The sequence below is a fragment of the Halichoeres trimaculatus genome, unplaced genomic scaffold, assembly GCF_033239565.1.
Source record: "Halichoeres trimaculatus isolate MK-OKI-2021-1 unplaced genomic scaffold, fHalTri1.1 fHalTri1_scaffold_3, whole genome shotgun sequence".
Classification (NCBI taxonomy): domain Eukaryota; kingdom Metazoa; phylum Chordata; class Actinopteri; order Labriformes; family Labridae; genus Halichoeres; species Halichoeres trimaculatus.
The window spans coordinates 1279026-1294585 of NW_027437181.1; the positions used below are offsets into that span (position 1 = coordinate 1279026).

The 15560-nt window shown below is 36.3% G+C and overlaps 2 protein-coding genes across 2 annotated transcripts; one reads left to right on the forward strand and one right to left on the reverse strand.

The window, feature by feature from the left end:
• Window positions 1–1548: 1548 nt before the first annotated feature.
• LOC141787896 (proteasome subunit alpha type-4-like) lies at window positions 1549–4239 on the reverse strand. Its single transcript, XM_074666599.1, has 9 exons — window positions 4160–4239; window positions 3707–3731; window positions 3574–3616; window positions 2920–3082; window positions 2735–2812; window positions 2566–2654; window positions 2320–2450; window positions 1904–2027; window positions 1549–1779 (listed from the first exon to the last, which is right to left on the reverse strand). The coding sequence occupies exons 2-9, from the start codon at window positions 3707–3709 to the stop codon at window positions 1625–1627; spliced, it is 786 nt and encodes a 261-aa protein (XP_074522700.1). The 5' UTR covers window positions 3710–3731; window positions 4160–4239; the 3' UTR covers window positions 1549–1624.
• Window positions 4240–4407: 168 nt separating this feature from the next.
• slc25a44b (solute carrier family 25 member 44b) lies at window positions 4408–10449 on the forward strand. Its single transcript, XM_074666597.1, has 4 exons — window positions 4408–4732; window positions 6704–7372; window positions 7473–7600; window positions 9116–10449. The coding sequence occupies exons 2-4, from the start codon at window positions 6745–6747 to the stop codon at window positions 9305–9307; spliced, it is 948 nt and encodes a 315-aa protein (XP_074522698.1). The 5' UTR covers window positions 4408–4732; window positions 6704–6744; the 3' UTR covers window positions 9308–10449.
• Window positions 10450–15560: the final 5111 nt, after the last annotated feature.

A 15560-nucleotide genomic window follows, 5' to 3' on the forward strand; every position in this document is an offset into this window, starting at 1 on the left:
GGATTCAGCCTCAGACAGATCATCCAATCATCATGCAGAAGCCCAGCGTCCAGGCCAGCCCACTGCCTCATAGACCCCCAGAGACGCTGAGCGTCCGATGGGCGGGACAAAGCCCAGCGTTTATCCAATGACCGTCCAGTTTCCACAGTGGAACAACCCACTCTACGCTTCCCCGCTGAAGTCAGAAGACGCTCAGCGTCCGACTGTGTGAAAGCGCTGAGACGCTGCGGGGATGAATGAGAAGGAGGTGGAGTCAGTTACCTGTGATAGGAGCTGATTCTGAACTAAAGATGAAGGAATTCTAGCTCAGATTTTATCAATGAAATGTTCACACAGCAGAACATATCAACACTTTTTAGGGACATTTTAGGGGAAGCTGAGCTTCACTTGCAGTCTTAGAGCAATTGCCACTGGAATTGAATATTCTTTATTGATCTCCTTTTTGTCACAGCGGCTCACAAAAAGTGCAGTAAGGCAATAACTATAAAAATAAATTAATGATAATAGAATGTATATGCAAATAACTTACTAATGTCAGTGAAGAAATGTTGCTGCTTTTTTAACTTATTCATTTTATTTTTTTATAATTGTCTTTTATTTTTTTATATCCCTTTCTCCCCATATTTTAAACCCATTCTGTCCTTTTTTTGGGGTGGGGGGTGGGAATAAGGTGAGGGCAAGGATGTTTGGTTAAAAAGAGAAACTGTACAAGCCATCTCATCACTGATATAGTATCAGGATAGACATTTTTGTTGTATTGTACGTTAATTTATTGGAATTAAAAATGTTTTCTCATTAAAAATAAAAAATAAAAATAATAAAAGGAAATCAGACTGGAGATGTTAACTGGTGCAGCACACTGGGTCAGGCAGGTGGAGCTTCTTCTAGTGAACATAACACATTTTTGGAAAGTTTTTTCTTATTATTGTTTTATAAAACTAATTATTTTCAACTTTGTGTGAAATTTAAATTCATTTCTCTTCAGATTTCTTTCCTCATATTATTGTATTCAAAGATAAAACATAACAACAAGATACAACTATAAAGGAACTGTTCTCTCCATTTTTCGCGTTCTTTCAAGTATTTATTTCCTGATTCAGCTTCTGTTGGAGAAATTGTTTAAAGGTAAAGTTTCAGAAATCATTTAGGCTCTTATTTTATCTGTGCCTACCTTAAAGTAAGATTTACAAGTGAAGAAACAGCCTCACTATTTCTAACAAACGTACAGTACAAATCATAATAGATGTTGTAAAGTTGTCTTGCTGGAGTAATACTGACACCGTGTGGTGACAAGCAAAACTACAACTCAAATACACAAAGCCCAGGCAGAAACTTTAAAACAGCTTTTCAACCAATAAAGGCTGAAACAGTTTGAGCTGTTTTTGAGTTTTCGACTTTGTAATGTCTCATACAGTTTATATCTGACATTACAATTTATTTATTGTTTCTGAATTTAACTTTTTTGTCCACCAAAGTTTTTAGTTCCTACAAAAGCTTTTTTTCACCATTTTGTTTCAACAAAGTCACAACAACAACAACATGTTGATTTCATTTCAACCTTTTAATGTAAAATACAAAGCAACACAGGATTTGGTGACATGACGGACACATTGAGTCATTTTGCTCATTTGTCCTTCTCCCTCTGCTCCTTCTCCTTCTTTTCTTTTTCAGCTTTGGCTTCCTCCGCCTCGTGCTTCTTGATGAGCTCCTCAACTTCTTTCTGTTTCAACACTTTGATTTTTGTTTTCCCCTCTTCCCGTGTCAGGGTAGCAATCTCCACTGAAACAGTTAATGTAATGCAAAACTTTGTTAAAGTGCAAAAAAGGCGCAGTAAAAAAAGAAGACTCATACATCCAAATTTTAATATGATAAAAACATAAATCAGAAAGCTTTTAGAGCTCACCTTTCTCTGCTGACAGCTTGCTGACATCCATGGTTTTGTTGAGAACTTTGATGGCCAAAGCCAGAGCAGAGGACAGAGTCATTTCTCCCTCTTTGTAGTCCTGCTTCAACATGGACACTGCAGCCTGAGACCAAAGAAATCAACACATTAACCACTGAAAAATATATGTTTGAGCATCTATTTACTGTTGTAACCTCTAATTCTCACTGAAAATTTTGGGATCTGAAATTCTGTATCAGACCAACACTATCTACATGTGTCATGGTCTACAGGAAACATACAAAAAGGTACAGTCCAAACAGATCAAATAAAAAAGAGGCTTTAAAGATATAAAAAATAAAAAATAAATTAATCTTCACACAAAAAGAAAATAAAATGTATTTCAGATATTTAGGACAAATATCACTTTGACTCACAGCACTGTTGTTGCCAATACAGGTTGCCTTCCAGCCTCCGTAGTTGCCACTGGGGTCACTCTGGTACAACTGGAAGCCATAGTGTTTGTCCCAGCCCATGTAGAGCAGAGACACACCAAACGGTCTCTTACCTGTTTAAAAAAAAAACACAAGAGCTGTTAGAAAATAAAAAAATAAAAAAAACTCAAAGAGAAGACTCACATCAATGCTGATGATTGATTTGAGATAATAACAGACACGTCTTACCTCCAAACTGTGTGTATGCCTGTTTGATATCACACAGAGCTGTCACCAGCTGCTCACAGGGTATCGGTTCCTGGTACTGCAATAAAAACCTGAAGACACATTTTGTAAGCTAACAATTGGGACAGGACTAATTAATCATACAGGCTGGAAACTTTCCTCTGGAACTCACCTCTGTGCGATTAGCCGTAGCTCGTTTGTCAGTACGTTAGCATCTGATGTGATCCCAGCAACACTGCACGCCAAGTCACTGAAAAGGATATTCACACAATAATAAAATGAGTATTTTGACAGCCTGTGGGATCAAAATGATCCAGTTACTGAAGGAGAAAAACTTCCTCTGTTCACTTTACTTACTCGTTGAGTTTGTAGATTTTCTCAGAGAAGAAAACTTCATCAAGAAGTTTGTGAATGTTGCGTCTCTCTGCTGCTAGCAGCACGCCGTCATTAGCCAGGATCCCCAGACATGTTCCAGCGTGACCAATGGCTTCCATCGCATACTCCACCTGATACAGACGTCCTGGAAAATACAACAACAGATTTTACATCAATATACCATACTTAGCAAGGAGTTTAATATCTGACTTTAATAACCTGGTTAAGTAAAGAAGGGAAGTGAAGTAGAGCAGCTGAGCAAGTTATTGTAAGCCAGGGTCTAGAAAATGAAAATATAAATGAGTCTATTTTTTTAAGCAGACCACTGCTACTAAAATAGGGCAGAAACAGGGTCTAAACTTTATACAATGCACTTCTTGCATCCAAAACCCCCTGGAAAATCACATTACATGCTATGAAACTTTAAAGTACATTTCAAGTTGTAGCATCTTAAGCAAAAAATAAAATAAAATGCAGAATCATCATGATACTAAAAAAAAGCAAAAACATTGTAAAACAGTTTTAGCATTTTTCACAATAATATAATGCAATAACCAGAGATTTGCGTGTAGCATCTTGTATTTGATCATTTCTCGAAGTAAAATTAACAAATAGTCCATAAGACTTGGGACCTACCCTCAGGAGAGAATATTGTTGTTCGGGAATCATATCTTCGAGACTGGACAACAAAAGATACAAGGTTTGTATAAACAATGACAAGACTTATAAAAAGCACATATTAAAAAAATCACATATTAAAAGCACATACCATTTTTTAGGCCCTCAAGACTGTCCTGTAAAGCAAAACAGTTGTAAATATGTCAGGCAGTAGAAATGAAACTGTGAGAAGAAAGCGTTTGCAAAGGTCTTAGCTTTAATTTGTAGTACACGAAAGTATTGACTAAAAAGTATTCATCGAAAGAAATCACTATAAACTGTTAAAAACACTTCATGACCCCATTAACTCTTCAAAATAACATAATCCGTTCAGAAAGTTAAAGTCTCAGTGCTTCAGTGCATGACAGCTAGCAGCAGAATGAATCTGCAATATATGAGCGAGCTAGTTTTTTAGCATGCTAACTAGCTCACAATGAGGCAACATCTCTGGATTGTCTCATTAAACTTAACATGTACTCACACATTGTGCTGTTTTACATGATATTATTGCTTAAATTAAAATATCAGCTAATTATTCAACGTTAAATGGTCTTATTTTACTCACTTTTTCCACAAGCGGAGATGTTCAGCACTTTCAGTTTGATGCTTCCTCAACACACCGGGGTTCTGTGCATGTGTAGTAAGCGCTCAGCAGCGCCACCTTTCTCTCGGAGGACCGTTGTGTGAGCCCACACAATGGGAACGGGTGGATTTTCAGGTGCCTTCGACCAGTGTCAAGTTTTTTGACGCAAATTGGACAAAAATACAATATTATATGAAAACCGCTCTAAATATTCAAGAATTCACCTTACCTTTGGAGATAAGAGGCGTTGTTCCCGCCCTTGGGATGGCGGTCATTTAACCACCGGCTACTGCTGTAAAATAATTCAATCAAAGAAGAAGAACGTGCTCTCCTGTGATTGGTTGTTTCAGCAGCATGGCGTTTGAATGGGAACAGGAAGGAGTTTCACAGCTAGCTGGCTAGCTCATCAGGAGCTAATTCTGAAGTCTCAATAACTGAATGAGCTGTAAGTCATTGAAGGACAACACTCCAAATGTATTAATGAGCTGAGGACGGGAGTTTGAAGACAGATCAACGCAACGGAAATGAGTGTTACATATTAATCTGTCCGAAGAGGTGAGTGTTTGATTATTATACCGATGCTAACAGTCAGCTAACACAACCCTGAGCAGAACCATCCTCAATCAAGTGATTTTCTTCATGTTGTAATATTTAAACCGAGTCTCCTTATGGTTATACTTACTTTAGTGGGTTTTATGACTGTGTTTAACCAGAATGTGACTGGTTTTGGTGATTAATATTTGGTTCCACGTCGCTTTGAGATCACGGTGTCCTCTGGCGGCCTCTGGGACACAAACCACTGCTGTGAACCAAAGATGTGGAGCTAATTTTATAAGATCATTAGGAATGTGAAGGACATGGTTAAAACACAAACTGACATTAGCTGCAATCCTTCCTCAAGCTTTGGATCAATGACACTAGTCCTCCTCGGACAGCCACGACCTTTGAACTGTCCCGCTCAGATAACAGGGGTTAAATGCCACTGATCAAAGAGAGGTTAAATTATAGTCTGTGTTAATAACAACAGTTTATATAATATAAATATATATAGTTTAATCTTTCTGACACAGTTCTGTAAGTTCTCTGTGACTCAGCACCAGAATACAGCTCTGACATGTTTGTGACATTTGAACCCTCCAGGATCCTGAAAACATAAAGGGCTGGTCTACATACTGTCCTAAGAATAAGATTTTTTTTAAAACTGAGATTAATGACATTGCTAACTAAATTCACTTTGAAAATTTTCTGATCGTCGTCTCATTAGAATTGTATTTGTTTCTTTTAATGCTATCAGTGTTATTGTTTTTCACTCTGCTGAATTGCTCTTAGTAGGGCTGAGTATTGGCAAAAACCTCTTGATACTGTGCGCATCACAACACTAGGGTCACGATAGTATCAGGATATTCCTTAATATCACAATATTTTTAAATATTGTGATATTCTACATGGTTAACGGAGAAAAAAATAGAGATGATGTTGATGTAAGTCAAAATATTACTGAAAATTAAAAGCACCAAAGAAAACATTGGTGTCTGAAGCATACTATAGTAATAAACTTAATTTATATAGCACTTTTCAAAACAAAGTTACAAAGTGCTTTACATCATAAAAGTAACCAGTAAAAAATAAGAAGAGAAGAAGTGAAAGAGAGATAAAAGAGAAATGTGAGAAAAATACAAAAATATATAAAACCACCACCAATTGAAGAAAGGAAAACATCTGTAAAAATAAAAACATTAAGGATTAAAACAATTAAAACAACAAAGGATAAAAAAAATATAAAAGGATTTAAAATAATAAAAATAAAATAAAAGCAGCATTTTGAGGATTAAAACACGCTCAGCTAAAATCTCCAATGAAAGCACATCTATAAAAATGTGTCTTTAAAAGAGGATAAGAGTCTGACTTGCTTACCCATTTTAAATATACTTTAAGATGATATTAATTATACCGTTTCTGGTCAACATACAGTGGAGGAGCTCTTCTGGGCCATATACTGCAGTGGAAGTAAAAGAGTTGTATCTTACTTCCAACTCAGCTGAAATATGAATTTTTATTTTGCAAAAATATCAATATTTTTTTCCACACCTCTAGCTCTTAGTATGAATAGTGCTCTATAAATAAACTTGCCTTACCTCCTATACCTCCTATACCTGCCGTCTTGGTATTTACATATCTCCCTCTCAGTGGGAGGTCTGTTAAAACAGGTTCTTCTGTCGTCTGTTTCAGTCATGTTACTCAACACGCTCGCTCCTCTTGTTGCTCAGTAGTTTCTTCTGTAGTATCTAGGTTAAGTAACAAGGGCAGCATATAAAACAGACAGGTCACGGAATCAAAAAGAACTTACATTTATAAAGGAAATAAAATCAAATGTAGTCAGAGATCAGTAAAACCAGTAAGGAGGTCACAAAATCTCTGTTGAAAGATGTTCTCTCAGTTTTGTTTCAGTGTCAAAGCGTCTGACGTTAACACTGAACTTTAAGATAAACTCTGTCTACATCAGCTCTGTGTTGTCTCTGCTCTCAGGCAGGCGTCACTCTGATGACGGCGCATCTCCAGCTGGCAGGATGCACGAGAAAAGGAACATCCAGATCATCGAGTGGGAGGACCTGGACAAAAGGAAGTTCTACTCCTTCGGGGTGTTCATGACCATGACCATTCGGGCCACCGTCTACCCAGCCACGCTCATTCGCACGCGGCTGCAGGTGCAGCGCGGCAAATCTCTCTACAGCGGCACATTCGACGCCTTCTTCAAGATCCTCCGTGCGGAGGGCGTCCGAGGACTTTACCGCGGCTTCATGGTCAACACCTTCACGCTGATCTCAGGACAAGCGTACATCACCACCTACGAGCTGGTGAGGAAGTACGTCTCCCAGTACTCCACTGACAACACGGTGAAGTCTCTGGTGGCGGGGGGCTCGGCCTCGCTGGTGGCTCAGAGCATCACTGTCCCCATAGACGTTGTGTCTCAGCAGCTGATGATGCAGGGTCAGGGCGAGCACCTCAGCCGCTTCAGACTCAGCTCCAACCCCGAGAAAGGAAAACAAAAAAAAGTGTTTGGACAGACCAGGAACATTATGACGCAGATTTTTGCTGCAGATGGTTTCAGGGGCTTCTACCGGGGATACGTGGCGTCTTTACTGACCTACATCCCAAACAGCGCTGTGTGGTGGCCTTTCTATCATTTCTATGCTGGTGAGTGTCTGGATCCATCACAGATTTAACGCCTTATCTGTTCCTCTCTCGATCTGTGCCCTGTGGTTGACCTGATACCTGTTTCTGTTTCGCTCCACAGAGCAGCTCTCCAACCTGGCTCCCAGCGACTGCCCTCATCTCATCCTGCAAGCCACAGCCGGACCTCTGGCTGCTGCCACTGCCTCGACTGTCACCAACCCCATGGACGTGGTCAGAGCACGAGTACAGGTGACCGTCACTTACAGAGCATCTAAAAGCTACAGAGGATGCTGTGTGGAGCAATTCAAAACCCAATTAAGTTCAATTTTAAAAGATTTTACTTCATTATCTAATGTTTGAGCTTAAGGTTTGAAGATAAGATCAAATTAAATAGTAGTTAGGTCTCGGTTTAAGGCAGCAACCTGCAGCTCTTTAAATTCTTTGCAGTAGCTCCTTGTAGCTTCAAATAAATTATTGTATCTTCATATAATATATAATTAAACTTTATTTGAATCAAAAAAAAATTCTTAAGGGGTGGATTGATAATGAAAGACATAGACACTTAATGAAATCATCCTCAATTTGTGTTTATCAATGTAAGTTGATCAAAAGATTATCAATATATTTATGCTTTCAAATTCAAGTATTCTTTCCATTTTTTTCAAGTTTTTGAAGATTTTTGCATTTTTTTTACAACATTTTAAATTTTTAAACTTTCTGGCAAAATTTTTAAAAATTTCATTTTTTAAATCTATTTAATTGTTTCACATTTTCAGCAATTATTTTACATTTTTGCAAATTTATTACAAATAATAAACTTTAGAATTTCAAAAGTTTAAAAATTTTTGCCATCTTTTAAATCTCAACATTTTTTTAAACTTTTGCATGGCTCTTAAAGTTTAGGAATCTGTGCAATATTTTTAAGATTTCCCAAAAAATTTTGAACATTTTTGGAAATTTTTTCAAATGCAAAAAAATAATATTTTTTTTATTATTATTTTGCAAAATTTTAAAATTTCATTTATAAAATAAAAGTATGACATCTCATACAAAATTTCATAAATTCATTAAAAAATGTTGCCATTTTTTGCAAATATTTTAAATATCTTTTTTTTTTCAATTTTTGCAAACTTTATACAAGTGTAATTTAAGCAAATTTATTACTAATAAAAAACTTTTGCATTTCAAAAGTTTTTGAATTTTTGCAATCTTTTAAATCTCAACATTTTTTGAAAATTTTGCACAGCTCCTAAAGTTTTAAAAATCTGTGCAATTTCTTTAAAGATTTCAAAAAAACTTTTGAACATTTTTGGAAATTTTTTTCAATTGTTAAAAAAATACAATTTAAATTTTTTAATTATTTTGCAAAATTTTTAAAATTTCATTTACAAAATAGAAGTATGGCATCACATGCAAAATTTCATTAATTCATTAAAAAATGTTGAAAATTTTTGCAAATATTTTTTTTTTTTTTCCTTTGACAAGTTCATTTTTCATTATGCAAATGTATTACTAATGAAAAACTAAGACATCACATGTACAGTTTATTACATTTGAAAAAAACTTCTTGTTTAGATTATTATTCACTAGATATTAAAACTCAATAGAATTTTATACACTTTCTTGTCTTAATGGTGAGGATAAAGTAGATTTTGTGGCTCCTGAATGACTTTAATCCAGCGGAGCTGAGGGAAAATGGCTCCTATGAAGGTAAAGTTTGCAGACTCCTGATTGTGTGTTTTTCTGTATCTTTCTCCTGTCCAGGTGGAGGGGAGGAGTTCAGTCATCGAGACGTTCAGGCAGCTGATCAAAGAGGAGGGCGTCTGGGGAATGACCAAAGGACTGTCCGCTCGCATCATTTCCTCCACTCCCACCGCCATCGTCATGGTGGTCGGGTACGAGACGCTAAAAAAACTCAGTTTGAGACCTGAGCTGGTGGACTCCAGACACTGGTAGACCACAGACGTGTAACGGTGGACCATGTGCCATTTTTACCCTCTCGTCCTGTGACTGCGGAGGACGAGAGGAGGGCGTGTTTTTAACGACAGCCTGGGGAACAAAACAAGACTCTGACGTAAACGTGTAACTAACAGTAGTTTTAGATCAAACGCACAGCAGTTAGCATTCACACAGGATCCAGCTTCATAGTTTGTTTGTGTTGCTTTGGTGGAGCTGTGGGTGTTTAATGACTGAGACGATCAAGTCGACAGATCTCTAAAAAATCTTTAAACGGAGAAAACAAAATTAAAGACTGATGAGAGATTTTTATCCCAAACCAAATAAACGTAAAGAGTTAAAAATGTAAAATCTAAGCTATGACTACTGAACCAAGATGATATATTTTGCTATAATCGATTCAGCTTCAAAGAAACAGAGATGCCGCTGGGTATTTCTGGTCGTCGCTTCTGATTGGATAAAACCTCAAACACAGTGATCGGTGATTTCAGATCATTTCAAAGTGTTTTCCAGCTCTCACTCCTTGCTTCATTTCTCCTTTGAGCTCAGGAAGCTCCTCGTTTCTCTTCTTTCTGCCTTCGTCCTGCGTTTCCTTTCTCTCTGCCTTTTAATCTTCTGCCTTCATGACACGATCAACACGAGCAGTTTGCTTTTTAGTTCGTTTTTTATTGCTCAAAGCGTGTGAGAGGAACGTCAGGTTTTTAAAGCTGTGCGTCGCGGCAGCCTCTGTGCTCGTATTTAGTCTTTAAATCTGAAAAAACTCCAGAGAGGAGGAGCTCCACGCCGACAGGAGGCGAACACGACGAGGAAGACGAAGCAGTTGGAGGAAGGCTGATGTTTGAGTGCAATAATGTAAATGTTTTATTCTCTTCTGTGTGATTGTACATTTCCTGTAAATGTTGTGAATAACGTGTGAAGAAGAGTGTTTTACCTAATTTATTGTCCTGTTCAGGGTTGAGGGGATGAAGACCGCTGACGTGTCTCAGCTCCTCTTCTTCTTCTTTTGTTCGTTCTGTGTTTGTCGATGCAGTAACTCCTGGTTTCTGAGGGTTTTTAAGGGAAGATGAGTCTTTATGAAACAAATCAAATATAAAATCAGAAAATGATCAAAGCTTGAAGATATTTTCTAATAAAAAACTGTAAATATGTCATAAGATGTCATATTATAGAGGAAGGGGGAATGTAACGGGCTGTTTTTGCTGGATTGAGAACAAAAGTTTGGTTTAATAAAGTTTTGAACAGATTCGCTCAGGTTAAGATGGAGAGCTTTGTAAATCCATGCTTGTTGTTTAAAGTTTTTGTTTCTGAGGTACAGACACACTCCTGCTCTCCTCCAGCTGCTCCTCTCTGTAACGACCAGTCAAAGCAAAGCAGCTGCTGGAAAAAGACAAAAAGATGTTTCTTAATTTTCTCTGCACAGATTTTTCATCACTTATGTTCAGATCACAAACAGAGAGATGAGTCTTGTGTTGTGAACCTGATACGAACAGAGGACGTAATGTTTGTCCCGTCTCATCGACTCAGTCAATAAAACATCAACACTGCTTCACACCTCGCTGTTTTTCATCGTTTGCTCCACAGTGGTTCACTCCCAGGGTCTGTGTTCAGCAGGGAGGGGAGGGTCACTCTAAAAATGTGATCCAGAACAATTAAAAGTAAAAAATTAAAAAATCTATTCAGTAACTTCCTCTAAGTATCACAAAATAATGTACCTGATAATTTTTTATCTAATTTTGGATTACTGCAATACCAAACAGATACAAGATGTGTCTACTCAGTGATTTTTTTAGAGAAACAATAACCTCCTTTACACTTTTAACCAATCAAGTGTCTTTAAAATGAATTTTAAAAAAGGAAAAAAACAAAATTAAGCTATAAAGCAAATTCAGTCAGTAAACCTACTGATTCCAAATCATCCAAGTATTTTCTAGGGATAGACTGATGATTATCAGCATATTGGCATTTTATACATACATATATATATATATATATATATATATATATATATATATATATATATATATATATATATATATATATATATATATATATATATATATATATATATATATATATATATATATTATATATATATTAAACTTTCTGGCCATAATTTTGGCCAAAATTTTTACAACCTTTTTTGTAATGTATACAAATTTTTGCAAATTTTTCACAAATTATAAATATTGCATTCCAAAAGTTTTTGCAAGTTTTTGAAAATTTTTGAAATCTCAAAAACTTTTGAAAATTTGGTATGACTGTTGAAATTTTAGAATCAATTTTTTTTAAGATTTCAAAAAAAATTTGAACGATTTTTTTTATGTTAAAAAATTGAAGTTAAATTTCATTTTTTATTTTGCAATTTAAAAAAATGAAAAAAAAAAAAGAAAGTCAGACATCACATGTACAATTTCATAAATTCATTAAAAAAGTGTTGAACATTTTTGCTAATATTTTACATATTTGCAAATTTATCACGAATTATAAACTTTTGCATTTCAAAAGTTTTTGAAATTTTTGCAAATTTTTGAAATGACAACATTTTTTGGAAAATTTGGTACGGCTGTTGAAATTTTAGAATCAGTGCAATTTTTTTAAAATTTCAAATAAATTTTGATTTTTTTTTAAATGGTAAAAAGTTGAATTGAATTGATTTTTTTTTAAAATTTTGCAATTTTTTTATTTCAATTAAAAAAAGAAGTAAGACATCACATGTACAATTTCGTAAATTCATTAAAGAAGTGTTGAAAATTATTGCAAATATTTTCATACTTTTTTCTTTATTTTTGCAAACTTTTTACAGGTTTTTTTTTTTTTAATCCAGAAGTTTCACTCATTTTGCAGGATTGTTAAATAATCAAATAGATTAAGAATTGAAATTGTGACATTTTTTTGCCAACATAGTCTTACATTTTTAATTAAAGCTCCTCTGAGGAACTCTGTTTGTGTTGATTTTGGCGCCCCCTGTGGCCAAAGTAATATCTAATGTCTTTGATTATTTCTTGTACTAATGTTAGTTGTGTTTTCTGATAAAAAGAAGCCACCCTGCTGTATTAAAACAGTGAGATACTCTTATCTAAATAAAAAGCTCACAGTAGCTTTAACCTGAGCTTTAAAGCAGACGTCTCCCTGGTGGACGTCCCCTCTCCTCTCAGAGATCAGACCCAGCAGAGACAAACGTGCTGATGAATGAAACCAACAGGGAGGCCGTCTCTGAGCAAACGCCTCATGGAGCGATGACGGAGTGCTCGCCGTCCTGCTCGCCGTCCTGCTCCCTACATTCATTACCCGCCGTGTCTGGAAGGCGCTTTGTCAAAGAGACGGATGAGGAGCCGTCAGAGAGGAACAAATCTGCCCAGGCCGGGGTTAGAGGGAGGGCCTCCTGCTCCTGGGGTGGGTGTGTGTGTGTGTGTGTGTGTGTGTGTGTGTGTGTGTGTGTGTGTGTGTGTGTGTGTGTGTGTGTGTGTGTGTGTGTGTGTGTGTGTGTGTGTGTGTGTGTGTGTGTGTGTGTGTGTGTGTGTGTGTGTGTGGAGGGGGATAATAGGTATGAGAGCCAAATCACAGAGAAACTACAGGAGCTGCTTTGAACAGACTGTGTTGCTAGGCTCCTTGTTTCTTCACCCGGGTCTTAAAAGAAGTTTGTTTGGGTCGTTTACAAAAGAATGGGAACAATTTCTTACCGTGAAACCTCTCACCATCTCTCTGTGGTTAAGGCCATGAACGTGCTACGTGACCTAAAACAGATGATAAACACAACATGTATGAACACTTTCCTTTAAGCGTGTCAAATAAACCTGAAAACAGTAGATCTACAGTCTCTATCGTAACGTCAGGGCTGGACTTTACTCTTTTGAAAGAGTGATAAGTAGAAACACCATTTAAAAAGTCAATTTTACCAATATTACAAAAAAAACATGAAAACAAAAGTTTTTGTAGCAACGATGGAAGATTATTACAGTTAGTAAAGGGAGGAAAAATAAATCTCTGTCATTTATTTTGGGAATGAGATGAAAACTCAGTAAAAGATCGATTCTGCTTATCATATTTTATTGATTCCCTTATCAATTACTGTTGTGAATTTTCTTGGTACAAAAAGTATCTTTACAGGTTTTCTGTGTCAACAACATTTCATTGAGTTTATACTGTAAGTGAATAAAATGTAACTGGTCCCTGAGTCTGGATATTTCTGGGCATAATTAAACAGAAACAGGTAAAAATTTCACACAATGTGACGTTGATGTTCTGTGTTAGAATATATCATTAATTCAAGTAGGCCATCTAGTGTCTCAAAGTGGTTATAGCAATAGTTTAAGTTGTTTGGAACCTTTCCGTCAGCCATTAGCCTTTCATTAGCCTGTTAGCTTTTAGCATTTGAAATTCTCAGTATTTTTTACAAAGAGTTGATGTGATATGTTTCTGTGATGAAAGTTGAAATTCTATCTAGCTGAAGTTATACTGATGTATGCTAACTGCTAGCATATCAATGCAGTTTCCCATATACGTTAGCATCAAGCTTGTGCTATTTTGGTATTTATGTTGAATGTGCTGAATATGAATCTCCTGAGAGAGAGTGATGAACATTTCTTTATGAAGTCAGTTCTTCAGGAAAACTTCAAGCTGAAAATCCTGAATCAGAGTTTTCTTGGGAAACGTTAGCTAACTGCTAAGCTAAGCTAGCTGCAGTAGACTAGTCGATGTAAGGCCCGGCGGCTCCGGCACAATGTAAAGAATTGATGAGGAATCGTTAAGCACAAAGGCTAACGATATTGATGGATTGAAACATTTCTTATCGATTCTCAACAGGAACCAGTTTTTGATTCCCATTAATTCATAAACAACTTGATAAAATGTTGAAACAAAACAACTGAGAATTATTCAATAAAAGTTGGTTACAGGGGAATTATTAACGATTACTTCCTACATGAAACATGTTAGATATGTGTCCATGTAAAAAAAAACATGAGGGTATTTTAACTAAAGGTCCTTTTTTCAGCCAAAGTTTTTTCTCCAGTTTTTTTTTTTTAAGAAAAAATATAAATTTTTTAATAAAAATTACCTCAGTTATCTGTAAAACTAGACTCAGTAAGATGTGTTTGGGTTTCAGGGCGACTCCGTTTAATCATTTCACCAGAATCCTGATTCATTATTTTCTCCTGTGTTTCAGGTTTTTCTGCCAAATTGACTAAAAAAAAAAAAATGTAGCAGCATAGTTTAAATTCAAGATTCAGATTATCGTCTCTGAGCTGTGGGTGCTTTTAATTATCATGTGGTGGACCAAAAAATGTGTGAAATGGTGAAAACAAGAAGCAGAAAACATCCTGAGGCTGGATCCTGATCCATAAACCAGGATGAACCGGTTTCTTTTAAAACATGAGGGAAAATATCCAGATTTACGACTTAACATCTGTTAGGATAAAACTAACTAAGAGAAGTGAAACAATAAAGAAAGGGTGTGTGTGTGTGTGTGTGTGTGTGTGTGTGTGTGTGTGTGTGTGTGTGTGTGTGTGTGTGTGTGTGTGTGTGTGTGTAGGGGTGTTTATAGGTAGAAGAGCCAAATCACACAGAAATTACAGGAGCCCCTATGAACAGATTGTGTTGTGATTTTCCTTCAGCTCAGGCCAAAATTTAGAGATTAGAAAAAAAAGCATTTTTTCATAATTTAACCATGAACTTATTTTTATTTTGACTCTAAAAAAGTCAATTTTAGCCCATAAAGGAAACAGAGAGCCATTAAACACAAACTCAGAGAGATTCAGAGGCTTTTTTTCTTTACCCGGGTCTTCAAAAGAGGTTTCTTTAAGCAGTTTACAGAAAATAGGAACAATTTCTTACCTTAAAAAACTCTCTCCATGTCTTAAAGGTTGAAGGGCAGGAACATGTTACATGATCTGAAACGGATGATAAACACAACATGTTTGTACACTTAGCTTTAAACATGTCAAATAAACCTGAAAACAGTAGATCTACAGTGTTTAGAAAACAGAGAAGCTCGTTTACCGTAACATTACAGGCTACAACAACAGGCTAACTGCAGCTAAAGTTAGCATCCTGAAGCTAACACAGAGACAGGGGGGACACTGAGGAAAAGCTCTTCCATCTGCTCCACAGCACACAGCATTTAAAATACTCACATTTCCAGGGTCCCAGGTTTGTTGGAGGATGGTTGGTAATGCGCCTGGATTCAGGACCAGTCTATTGGCTAGCCCTCTGTTGGACTGTCCAAAGTTGGAAAAGCAGTCGGCCGTGAAGTGAC